The 13,525-nt window shown below is 38.1% G+C and overlaps 1 protein-coding gene across 3 annotated transcripts in view; it reads left to right on the plus strand.

Annotated features, from left to right (window-relative positions):
- Positions 1-13,525, plus strand: part of Wnk3 (WNK lysine deficient protein kinase 3) — a 201,598-nt gene that overhangs the window by 74,780 nt on the left and 113,293 nt on the right. For all 3 annotated transcript variants that reach the window (XM_029554369.1, XM_029554370.1, XM_029554371.1), the window contains exons 8-10: positions 2,392-2,686; positions 5,353-5,546; positions 5,611-5,760. In XM_029554369.1, coding sequence (XP_029410229.1) covers positions 2,392-2,686; positions 5,353-5,546; positions 5,611-5,760 — 639 coding nt within the window. The remainder of the gene's footprint in view (positions 1-2,391; positions 2,687-5,352; positions 5,547-5,610; positions 5,761-13,525) is intronic.

Below are 13,525 nucleotides of genomic sequence, written 5' to 3' on the forward strand. Positions count from 1 at the left end.
AAAAATTTATTTTTATTTTATATGTATTGCTTGTAAGTGTACCTGTGTGTGCAATACCCAGGGAAGCCAGAAGAGAGCAACCAGATCCCAAGGAACTGAAGTTACTGATGGTTGTTAGCCATCATATGGGTGCTGGGAACTGAATCCCAGGTCTTCTGGAAGAGAATATAGTACTCTTAACCAGTGTTCTTAACTGCTGAGCCGTCTCTCCAGCCCTTACCTCCCTCTCTTTTCACATCTTCTTTTTCAGTGCACACATTTTACAATGAATAAAACCAATATAACATTACTTCTGTTTAAACACTGTTAAAATTAAAAATAAGATAATTCTCTAATCTTACAACATACAGAGATATAAAAATCACAGTACATCCTCTCTTTACGGTAGTACAATGCTTTAAGTTTTCTGCTTTTTTTTTTTGAAGTTTTCTGCTTGTTAAGAAAATAGTACATGTCAGGTGTGGTGACTCCTTTCTTTAATCCCAGCATTCCAGAGGCAGAGGAAGGTGGATCTCTGAGTTCAAGGCCAACCTGGTTTACAAAACAAGTTCTAGGCCAACCAAGGCTACATGTAAGACCCTGTCTCAAAAAAAGAAAGGGAAGAGTATATAGTATTAAATTCTTTGAACTTGTAGATATTTAATCATTTTGCCTGGCAAGGCATTTTAGGTTGGCATTGTTCTTTAATTTGGTATCCTTGCTCTGTGCTCTTCAATAGTAATATTAAAAAGCCCACATTTGTTATGAGTCTTAATCTTTTGCATATGACCCTTTTTTCTCTCAGGAACATTATTTCTTCTTGGTAATCTAAAATTTCAGCTTCATCTATGGTTTTGTACATTCTATGTACCCTTTTAGTCTGTCAATCCATATTCTTTAGTTTCTGTGATATTTCATGAAGTATTTAGCTGTAGTACTTTGTTGCCTCCTATTTCTAGAACTTCCGTTATTTGAATGTTGGGTCCTTTAGATAGCTCTCCAGTGTTCTTATTTTTTTTCTGTTTTTTCTTTTTTTTTTTTTTTTTTTTTGAGACAGGGTCTCAATATGTCCCAAGCTAGTCTTGAATTCATTATGTAGCTGAGGATGGCCTTGAACTCCTGATCCTCCTTCCTTTGTTTTCTAGGGCTGGGATTATAGGTATGTGCCACTATGCTTATCCTTGTTCTTTTTGATTTATAACTTTAAATTGATTTATTATGAAGTGGGTTTACTTGTAGCTTTAGGGGGTATGGGCAAATTTGGATATGTGTGCTTCATCTAATTTTTAAAACAAGATCTTGCTATGTAGTTTATACTCTTTCATGTATCGTGTAGTTTCTGAGTCTGCTGATCTCCAAGATATGTTTTAAAATGCAGATTATAGGCTGGATTTAGTGGTACATGCCTATAACCCCAGCACTTTGGAGGTGGAGGCAGGAGATCAGGAAGAAGTTCAAGGTCATTCCAGCCAAATAGTGAATTTCAAGTCAACCTGGGTTACATGAGACCCTGTCGCAAAAAAGTAAGAGACAAAGCCAAGTGGGTGACGCACGCCTTTAGTCCCAGCACATGGAGGCAGGTAGATCTCTGTGAGTTCAAGACCAGCCTGGTCTATGTAGTGAGTTCCAGGCCAGCTGGGGCAAAAAGGAGACCATGTCTCAAAAATACCAAAAACAAAAATAAGAGACAAAAAATGCAGACTGTAGGACTGAGAATGGTATGCCATGGTGCTACTTCAAATCATGTTTCCTATGCTGTTTATCCCTGTTTCTTAGAGTAGAAACAACCCTTTCCTGTTCTCTCACTACTCTTAATACCTAGTAAGCTGTAGTACTCTGTGGTGTTGATCTCTGCCCCAAACTTCATTTGTGCCTTTTTCAATAGACTATTCCTATTTTGAGGACTTTTGTTTTGTTTTCCTTTGTTTTGTTTTGAGACCCTGTCTCAAATAAACAAACAAAAATCCCAGAAAGACTATAGAGACAAACTATTATTAGTTATTTAATAGCATTTTGGATTTGGTATATAAAATAATGATTTAAGTTAAAAGAGCTAACATCTGTTAATTTGATTTTTCTTGAGAATTTCATACATGAATATTGTCTTTGTATTATTTCCTTCTCTCCCAGTCCCCCAACTCCCTCTCAATTTCTTGTTTTCTTTGATTATTATTGTTACATATACATATATAAATTTATAAATATATGTATAAAATGCACTGAGTGCATTTAGTGGTGCTCATGTGTATCTGTGTTTAGGGCTGCCCACTTGGAATTAGATAACCTCTTAGTGAGCTAGTCCCTGGAGAAAACTGATTCTCTCTCCCTCAGCATCCATTGATTGCCTATAGAAGAGCTAAAATCTTAACTGTTAATGAAGCAGTTTGCTTACTTATTATGTTTTATTTGTAGGTCAAGTCTGGATTCTTCCATGAAAGTGATTCCAAAGCTGTTGCTAAGTCCATTAGAGACCGTGTGACCCTGATAAAAAAGACAAGGGAAAAGAAACCTGCTGGCTGCTTGGAGGAATGCAGGGATTCCCAGTGCAAGTCTCTGGGGAATGTATTCCCTCAGCACCAGGCTACAATTTTGCTTCATGCTCCTACTCAGCACACTGGAGCTGAATGTGAAGAAACAGAAGTTGATCAACATGTTCGCCAACAGCTTCTACAGGGAAAGCCACAGCTACACTGCTCCTCTGTTGGAGGTAAAACAGTTATAATTTATAAAAGCAAACAAATGTCCAATTATATTTTCCTATCTTTAAATAGTATTTTTGTGCTTTTCAAAGTATTATGTTTGTAATTTTTAGCAAACCTTTTACAGTCTCTGAAATAGACCAGGTAGTTTGATTATATTAAAATCAAGAAAGTTGGGTTAGGAACTTGTTCCAGTTGGTGAAGTACTTGCCTAATATTCAGGATGCCGTGGGCTAGATTCCCAGTACCATACAAACTGGGTTTGATGGTACTTGCCTAAAATCCCAGCACTTCTGAAGTAGAAGCAAGAGGATTAGAAGTTCAAGGTAGTTCAGCTAGTTCAATGCCAAACTAGGATAACATGATAGTCTGTCTCAAAAGAAATTAAAGTGGCTTGTCTATTGTGCTAGTTGCAAAAAAGATTATAATATAGCAACTGCTTTAGTTCAGAGAAATGATATCACTACCATTTTTAATAGTCTAACGTAAATCATTTATTACAGTTTGGAACTGAAAATACAATTTATTTCTCAAGAAGGAATTTTCTAGATATTTTCAAGATCCTTTGTAATGCCAGGTGTGGTGGCACACACCTTTAATACTAGCACTCTGGAGGCAGAGATAGGTGAATCTCTGTGAATTCAAGGTCAGCCTGGTCTGCATAGAGAGTTCCAGGCCAGCCAAGGATACACAGTGAGATTTGTCTCCAATATATATATATATAAAATAAACATTAAAAAGCAAAAAAATCTTTTGTATTTTAGACTGGAATAAAAACATAAGTCCTCCAAGTGGGTTTTTTTTTTGCTATAATATATTGTTTTCTTTAAAAATGCACATTATTTGCCTAGTAATAGCCAATTGTTCTACAAAGGCTATACTTCTTTCTACTCAGTTTCTAGGAGAAATAGAAAATAGAATATGCCATTTATATTTTACTGAAATCCTAATGGCAAGTATGTATTAGTTAAGGGATACACATGAAATAAACAGAAAATGGAATTGGTTGGTTTTTTCTGCTCATTTTCTTTTTCCCCCTCATCTTTTTTTTTCTTCTGTGTTTGTCTGTTTTAGAGATAATCTTGCTATCTAGCCCAGGCTGTGTCTTCAAATTCATGATCCTCTTGCCTTTGCCTTCTATAAGCTGACTACTGCTGCTTTTCCTTCCCCCTACCTTCCTCAACTTTCCCTTCTTCCTTCACTTTCTTCCTCCTCTTTTTTTCAAGGCTTAGGATAGAACCCCAGGACTTACACAAGCTAGGCAAACATTCTATCACTGAACTATAATCCCCAGCTCCTGGAGCTACTTTTATATGATTGTTTTAAGTTTTCTTTATTAACAAAATTTATTTAAGATTTGGGGAAGGTGGGCATGTTAACATGCCTATAATCTCCATACTCTGAAGGCAGAGGCAAGAAGATCAAGAGCTTGAGATCTGGCTGGGGAGGTGGCTTAGTAGGTAAAGTACTTGCCTTGCATGAGGACCTGAGTTCAATTCCCAGAACCCATATAAAATAGCCTGGCATAATGGTGTGAGCTTGTAATCCCAGGGCTAGGGAGGTAGAAATAGGCAAATCCTTGGGGCTTGGTGGCCCTTGAGCCTAGCTTACTTGGTGAGCTACAGGCCAATGAAAGATTCTGTCTCAAATGAAACGTCGATGGTGCCTAAGGACCAACACCTAATGTTGTCCTGTGGCCTTCATATATATGTGCATATTCCCTCCTCCTCTGAGTTTGAGGCTATCCTGGGCTACATAGCATGACTGTCTCACAAAACATAAGAAACAAAACAAGAAAAAGAGAAAATTGGGGGCTGGAGAGATGGCTCAGCAGTTAAGAGCACTGACTGGTCTTGCAGAGGACCCAGGTTCAGTTCCCAGAACCCAAATGGTGACCAAAAACTATCCTTAACTCCAGTTCCAGGCATTGCATGACACAGGTGCACTTAAATACATGCAAACAAGACACTCATACACATAAAAAAATAAATAAATAAAGGCCAGGCATGGTGGTGCACTTCTTTAATCCCAGCACAGGGGAAGCAGAGACAGGCAGATCTCTATGAGATCCAGGCCAACCTGGTCTACAAAATGAGTCGAGGCTAGCTGGGGCTACAGGTTTACCCTGTCTCAAAAAGACAGCTGGATGGATGGATGGATGGAAGGAAGGAAGGAAGGAAGGAAGGAAGGAAGGAAGGAAGGAAGGAAGGAAGGATGGATCAAAAAAGAGAAAACTGTAGGGAAGGAAATGTGCTTCACTAGCAGAGAGTGAGTTCTGCATTCATGAGGACTTATGTTTGATCCCCAGTAGTACAATAAAAAAGAAATATAGAAATAAGTTATTTATAACACAGTGTCAACATTTCTTTACTTCACAGAGAGTTTATATGATGACTCTTTGTTTTTGAGACAGGCCCCATATAGCCCACACTGGCCTTCAACTTGCTTTGTAACTCAGGCTAACCTCTAATTTGTGATCTTTTTGCTTTTACCTCCCAAATGCTGGGATTATATGTTTTTTAAATTATTTGTTGAATGTGTATATTTTATTTTAAGCTGTCTCTGGTTATCATAGTAGAAAAAAATTAAAGAAACACTTAACTGTTATTTATACCATTTGGACATTGTGCTTCAAGTTTTCCCTTCTACCTTTTGCTTGTTTTCTTTGTTATAGGTGGCACTTTGCCTGAACCAGGAGCTGGATCAGTTATACATTTAGATTCTTCAAGTCAGCCCACTGTAATCTATTCTTCAAACCAGACAACTGGCTCGCAGGTGGTTTCTAGCATCCCACAGGCTGACATAAATGTTCCTGGGCAAATTTACTCCTCTCTTGACCTAGTAAGGCATTGCCAGCAAGTTTCAGGGGTGAGATGAATTGCTCTATTTTTAATATATTTAAGCATTTATCTGTTTTCCTCTTATTTACCAGTTGCAGAAGCAGCCAAATCTGTCTCAGCCCCAAATTTTGCCTGTGGTTCAAGGTCAGTCCTCTGTTTTACCTGTACATGCTCTTGGACCTACAGTTGTTTCACAGTCCCATGTTTCTCCATTAACTGTTGAGAATGTCTCACAGATAAAGGTAAGATACAGTGTTTGAGGCTCTGTACATTTCTCATTATCTGGATTTTTCTGACAAGTAACAATTCTCTTTTATCAGTTTATCATAGATTAAGTAAAGATCACTGAAAGATGACAGTTGTATATGCTTCCTCATACCCAGTGCATTCCTCTTATGGATACAACTAACATTATGCAGGTAGAAGTTTGAAGCACAGCTTCTGTAAATTGGAGAAGAAACAGAGACTTTGGTGTAAACAAAAGGCTTATTTGGAACTCTTGTATTTTCCTTGGTGAAATAGTTCTTTCTTTGTTTTGAACTTTTCCAGATTAGCTGGATGATGGAAGATATCTTTTGCAGTTAATTAAAAATAGTATTTCAAGCTGGAGAGATGGGTCAGAGGTTAAGAGCACCAACTACTCTTGCAGAGAACCTGGGTTCAGTTCCTAGCACCCACACTGTGGATAATAACCATCTGTATCTCCAGTTCCAGGGGATTCAAAACCCTCTTCTGGCCTTCATGAGCAGGGCACACCTGTGGCACACTTACATACATGAGGAAAAATACTCATACACATAAAAATTAATTAATTAATTAATTAATTAATTAAAATTTAAAAAATTACTTTATAGACTTTCATAATTTTAACATGTTAATCTAAATTCTTGGTTTTGTTTTTGTGTATTTAGTTTTCTAGGTGAAATAAAGAGAAACTTTTTTACTTTCAAACTCATAAAGCAGGCCTGGCATGGTGGTGCGTGCCTTTAATCCCAGTACTCAGGAGGAAGAGGCAGGCGGATCTCTGTGAGACTAAGGCCATAGTGAGTTCCAGGCCAGCTAGGGCTACAGGGAGACCCTGTCTCAAAAAACACCAAACAGTCCAACTCATGAAGCCAATATTACTCAATGATGAGTAAACAATCTTTGTGTGAGTTCATGTATTCTGTGTTCGTTTGCCTACGTTATGGACTCTGGGCTTTTGTTTTCCATCACTCAGTTTCTTTGCCCCCTCTCCCCACTCCCTGCATGTACTTTCCCTCTCTCAGAATAAGGTGCTCTCAGCTCTTGGGTACTCTCTGCTTAGCAACTGACACATTGGTTTCTTTTAAGAGTTTGCTCTATAGTTAGTTCTAGTTTATAAGTAGACTTTCAATGACTACTGCCTTCTAAGGATATAAAGTAAAATAAGACATGATTCTTACCCTCAAAGGCATCATAGTCTAGTAGGGAAAAAGGAGATGTGTTCTTTAAAAATGATACAAGCATTTGAAATATGTTGGGGGTAGATACAGTCTACAGATGCAATTGAGTATTTCTAGTATTTGGGAAATGTTTACAAGTGATACAGTACATACCTGTAATCAAATTATTTTGTGGTTTGACTCATTTCTTTCTAAGTCTACCTTGCAAACTATGTTGAACAGATGCGGAATTTTAACCTAGATTCAAATGCTTCAGTATATGTATTTAAAATGTATTTATATTTATTTTAAAAGTATTTATAATGTTAAAAGGGGGGTTGAAAGTTTTATTTGCATATTTAAAATTAATGCCCAAAGCCAGGGCATGGTGGTGCATGCCTTTTTAATCCAGCACTTGGGAGGTATAGGCAGTTGGATCTCTGTGAATTCAAGGCTATCCTGGTCTACATAGCGAGTTCCAGGCCAGCTATGGCTACAGGGAGACCCTGTCTCAAAAAGACAAAAAAAAAAATTAATGCCTAAGCTGAATGTGGTGGTACATGCCTGGAATCCCAACACTCAGGAGGCTGAGGCAGGAGGATTACTAGTTCAGGTCAAGCCTGGATGTCATAGCAAACTCCTAACCATCCTGCACTATATAACAAGGCCTTGTCTCCACAAAGGATGCTTAAAATTATAAAGAACTGAAAATCACCTGTTATCCTGTTATCTCTCTAGAGACAATTTAACTGTTTATGTTTGAAGTTCTAACCTCTAGTTTGTCTTTTTTGTGTACACATATATAATTAAAATTTAAAAAAATTTTTTTTTTACTTTCTGTGTATGGAAGTATTGTCTGAATGTGTATAAGTGTACCCATGTCATGCAATGCCCATGGAGGTCAGAAGAGGGTGTCGGATCCCCTCCAGTCTGAACTGGAGTTATAGACAGTTATTAGCCACCATGTGGGAGCCAGGAATCGAACCCAGATCCTCTGTAAGAGCAGTCAATGCTCTTAACCGCTGAGCTATCTCTCCAGTCTCCTAATTTTTAAATTTAAAAAAAAAATTAATTTATGTTTATGTCTGTATTCCACGTGTGTGCTGGTACCCCAGAGGCCACAAGAGGGTGTTGTATCCCCTGAAACTGGAGTTTTGGCTGTTGTGTGCCACCATGTAGGTGCTGATACTTGAACCTGTGTCCTCTGCAAGAGCAGCAATTGCTCTTAACTGCTGAGCCATCTCTCCAGCCCTTACACATGTAATGTTTATTATAGGTACCCATTGCTTTGTCAGCAGCATTCTGTGCACTGCTCACATTTTGGACAGAAGAATGATTTAACAAAGCTTGAAGGTGATTAACTGGGAAGTTATTTTTGTAGGCTATCTTTTTCACTTGCTACGTAAAACCCATCTAAGCAATCACTTACACGATTTGGGTCTTTTTATGAGCATAGTGGCCAAATATCTAGGAATTTTTCCTAAATTAAGGGAAGACATCCCCATACAGATAAAAGAAGCAGACAGAACACCAAATAGACAGGAGCAGAACAGAAACTCCCCATGGCACATCACAGTAAAAACACTAAGTGTACAGAAGAAAGAAAGAATACTGAAAGCTGCAAAAGAAAAATAACAAATCACATATAAAGGAAAATTCATCAGAATTACAGCTGACTTTTCAATGTAAACTATGAAAACCAGAAGAGCCTGGACCAAAGTAAAGTTCTAAATGATCATAGACTATGCCAATCCAGAATGCTTTACCCATCAAAACTGTCTCTCATATTTGAAGGGGAAAGAAAAATCTTCCATAACGTGAATAGGCTGAAAGAGTCTTTCTTTTTACCTAGGTTGGACTTGAAGTTACTACATGACCCTAGTTGTTATCCTCCTGCCTCAGTCTCTTAAGTGCTGGGACTATAGGCATGTTTTTCTGTTTTATGACTCCCTATGACAATGACTAGAACAAATAAGAGACAGGAAGTATATACTGGGTCAGATATAGTTATGATTGTTTTATCAAATATTTTAGAAAACTACTGATTTTGATTAGTCCCAGCTGGCTTGGAACTCACTAAATAGCCTAGACTGGTCTTAAACTTGTGGCAGTCCTCCTGCCACTCCTTCGTAAGTACTGGGATTGCAAACGTGCCACCTTGTTTGGCTCTGATTTTCTAACTCTATATGATTTGGATTGCAGCCTTCTAGTCTCCTCTATATTAAATACAATACTATACTGTAGATTTAATCCATTGTGCTCATTTATTTTGACATGCTTTTGGCTAGTAGAATCCCTTTAATCTGGGGGTGTTTTTTTGTGGTGCTTGGGATAAAATGCAAGGCCTTACATGTAGTAGGCAAACACTGTACTGCTGAACTGCATCCCCAAATATTTAAGCTGGATTTTATGTCCTAAGTTGCAGTTTCACATAATTTTTTGAACTTATCTTTATGCAACAAGTTGTTCTAGATATAGTCTTCCCTGTCTTAGCTTCATAATCAGTTATATCTCCAACAAGCGCTAGGTTGAGAGGGCTTATTTAATAGTTAAATAGTATTTTACCTATGAGAAGAATGATTTAGAAGTGAGAAGACAGACAATTACTGGAGTGATGTTTCTGAGAAGTGAAAGGAGATGATATTTACTTAACTAAATACATTGAGCTTCTAAATACATTTAGCTTTTAAATGGGGATTGGAAGAATCCAAACTATAGTGGTAAGAATCATGGCCGAACAAGCATTTAGAAAATTTCTTCCATAACCAAGTGTGATGATTAATCTTGATTGTCAACTTGATGGTATTTAGAATCACCATGAAGATAAACTTCTGAGTGTATCTGTGAGGGAATTCCGAGACAGGGCTAATTGAATTGAGATGGTAAGATTCACCTTAAATGTGGACAGCACTATTCCATGGGCTGGGGTCCCAGACTCAGTGAAAAGTCTGTGAGCCCAGACTAAGGACAAAGAGAGTCGTTTCTCTGCTTTCTGACCTACTGGAGCTAAACCTGACCAAATGGTAAAATTTAAATTTCACTGGAGAACCAGGCCGTGGGACTCCATGGTACATCTGCCAAAATAAAGCTACAAACATGGAGTGGAGTATGTATGCCTGCAAGCAGTGGAGCTGGCGGAAGGGGACTACTCAAGCCCTTTGGAGCTTAAGTCCATCAAGATGAACAGATGCTGGGCATAGAGCTAGCTACAAGATTTGTTGTTTGCCCTACTGGTTTTTTATTTTTATTTCAGGTCAGATTACATATATCTTTTCTTTTTTTTTCTCCATTTTTATTAGTTCTTTGAGAACTTCCTACTTTGTATTTTGATCATAGTCACCCCGTTCCCCCAGATCCACCCCCTCACTACTCACGCATGTTTGTGCCTTCTTTTTTTTTAAACCCATGTAGTCCAATTTTGTTGCCCATACTCTTGATTGTGTGGCCATCTACGGGAGTATGGTCGACTTACAGGGGCCACACTCTTAAACAAAATTGACTCTCCCTCTCCCGGCAGTTATTGGTTGCCAGTTGCTCCTCAGCTAGTGATGGAACATGGTATTCGCCTCCCTTATCCATGCTGGGATTTTGTCTGGCTTGAGCTTGTGTGTGCTGTCACAACCTTTGTGAGCTCATATGTGCAACTACCCTGTTGTGTCTAGAAAACCCATTGTTTCTTTGTAGTCATCCACTACCTCTGGCACTTAGCAGTCTTTCTGTACCCTCTTGCACAATGATCTTCAAGTCTCTGGAGGAGAAAATATAATACAGGTGTCCCATTTACGGCAGAGCATTTTGTAATCTCTTATTCTCTGCATGTTGGCCAGTTATGGGTCTCTACTAACTGTCATGTACTGCCAAAAGAAGCTTCTCTGATGAGGACTGAGAGATGTGCTAATCTATGCATCTTACTGCATTTTAGTCTTGCTTGTCTCCACTATTTCCTTGCTTATGCCCCCATTCCACTCTTTTAGAATGGGAATGAAGTTTGGGTGTCAAGTTGCCAAGGGGTAGAGTTGTGATAGTTAATCTTGTCAACTTGATAGGGTTGAGAATCACCATGAAAATAAACCTCTGAATTTGTCAGTGAGGGATTTTCTAGGTTAATGGAGGTGGGGAGACCCACTATATATGGGGGCAATACCATTCCATGGACTGGGGTCTGAGACTAAATAAAAAAGAAAAAGTGAGTTGAGCACCAGCATTCATCTCTTTCTGCTTCCCGACTCTGCAACCAGCCACCTCACACTCAGTGTCAACATGCTTAGCTTTGTCAACTTCACAATACCTAGAATCACTTGGGAAGAGAGTTTCAATGAGGACCTGTCAACATTGAGTTGGACTATGGGCATGTTTGTAGTGAATTATCTTAAAGTTAATTGAGGTGAGAAGATACAGCCCACTGTGGGTGACATCATTACTTAGGCAGGGAGTCCTGAACTGTGTGAGTGGAGAAATCAAGCAGAACAGAGGCAAGCAGGCAGACAGGCATGTATTTATTCTCTCTCTGCTCTTTACTGTGGATGTGCAAGTTCTTGTCTTCATTTCCACACAATAATGGACTGAAACCTGGAATTGTAAGCTAAAATAAACTATTTCTCCCATAAGTTGCTTTTAGTCAGAGGTTTTTTTTTTAATCACAGTAACAAAAATGAAACTAAAACACCTGCCATGATGGACTGTACCTTTGGACTATAAGCCGAAATAAACCCTTCCTTAAGTTCATTTTCTTATGTATTTTGTCACAGAAACAAGAAAAGTAACTATAACTAATATACCAAGTATGGACTGAAAGGAGTTCAGCCAAAATTAACTAAAGGAGGCTGAATACTTTTGGAAAAGTTTCAAGAAAAGGTAATGGAAGCCATGCTCCCTTTTACTCTCCCAGATGAATTCCACAAGGATAGTTAGGAGTAAGTTTGGTGCTTCCACAAACTTCACTCTAGATTTTCCAATAGTTTTCTCCTGTGTATCTATGTTTGAAACTTTGATTTATGTAGATTTTATTTCGTTCTGGATGCAATCTGTTGGTTTCAATTCTTTCATGTTCTTCATTTGGAGAAAATGGTTTGTTACTTTTAGATAAAAAAGTAGATGGCTGGTAAAAGATATATGCATTCATTGTTGTTATATTACTTAGTCTTTTAGAATTTTTAACTGCATGAATAATGTAGATTAATATTATAAGAGAAAGATTAACAGTAACTTTTGCTGTTGCAAACATTTAGTATTGACATCTGTGAACAAGGGTTTCATTCATGTTTTTGTTGATACTGTTTTGCAAAGCACTGACAAGAGGAGCCAGATTTTAAACTTTGTGTCGAAATTAGTAAAATGTTATATATTATTTTCTTTTTTTTTTCATTTTTTAAGTGTTGTTCTAATTTCATTTCTGTTGCTGTGATAAAATACCCTGACAAAAAGCAACTTATAGGAGAAAGGGTTTATTTCAACTTAAAATTCCTGGTTACTGTCCATTATTGTAGAGAAATCAAGGCAGGAACTTAAAGTAGCTAGTCGTCTCACAACCACAGTCAGGGGCAGAGAGGAATAAAAGCATGCATGCTTACTTGCTTGATTGCTTGTGCTCAGGTCAACTTCTTCACTCTTGGACAGTTTAGGCTTTGGAAGTAGTGCCTTCCACAGTGGGCTGGGTCTTCCCACATCAATTAACCTAATTAAGACAATCCCCACAGATATGCCCACAGTCCAACCCAAAGTGAGAATATCTTCCCAGGTGATTGTTCTAGGTTGTGTTATGTTGATAATTAAAAGCTAACCATAAGAATCCACAGTTTATTCAGCAACATAACAGGAGAGACCTCCATCATCATAATAAAGCTTAGATAGGGGAGCATCACCAAAGCACTTTTTTATATAGACATTTGCATGTGGCAAATATGGTTTGTTGTATATCAGTGCCCATTCTCCCCCCCCCCATTTCTTCAGCCCTTAAAAAAGGTCCTGATTTTTTTTGGAGGGGGGCTGGAGAGATGGCTTAGCAGTTAAGAGTACTGGCTGCTCTTTCAGAGGACCTGGGTTCAAATCCCAGCATCCACATGGCAACTAACAATCGTCCATAACTCCAGTTCCAGGGAATCCAACGTTCTCTCTGTCATCCGTGCACATCGGATGATACGGGTTGACACAGGTGCACATATATGCATGCAGGCAATACACTGATATGCATAAAATAAAAATAAAGAAAAAACATTTTTTTTAATCCTGTTTTTTTTTGGTCTTATTAAAACAGGGTCTTCCTGTAGCCCAAGCTGGCCTGGAACTTGCTATGTAGACTAGGCTGGCCTTGAACTCATACCTCGCCTGGCATTAAATTCTGATTTTTAAAAAATAGAACTTACTTACTTGAGACCTGTCTCAAAAAGACCAAAAAAAAAAAAAAAAAAAAAAAGAAAAAGAAAAAGAAAGAAAGAACTTACTTAGCTCTATATAAACCCAAGACTGTTCTATCTTGGTGGTGACTGAAGTTACAATGTCCTTCCCTAGAAATGGCAGAGTACCAAAGTACCTATACTATGAGATTTATGACAAAAGGAATTATCAAGCATGAATTCATATAACAGTCTAGTGGAAGGTTGCCCCC

Source organism: Nannospalax galili, unplaced genomic scaffold (assembly GCF_000622305.1).
Source record: "Nannospalax galili isolate Female #2095 unplaced genomic scaffold, S.galili_v1.0 scaffold225, whole genome shotgun sequence".
NCBI classification, from domain to species: domain Eukaryota; kingdom Metazoa; phylum Chordata; class Mammalia; order Rodentia; family Spalacidae; genus Nannospalax; species Nannospalax galili.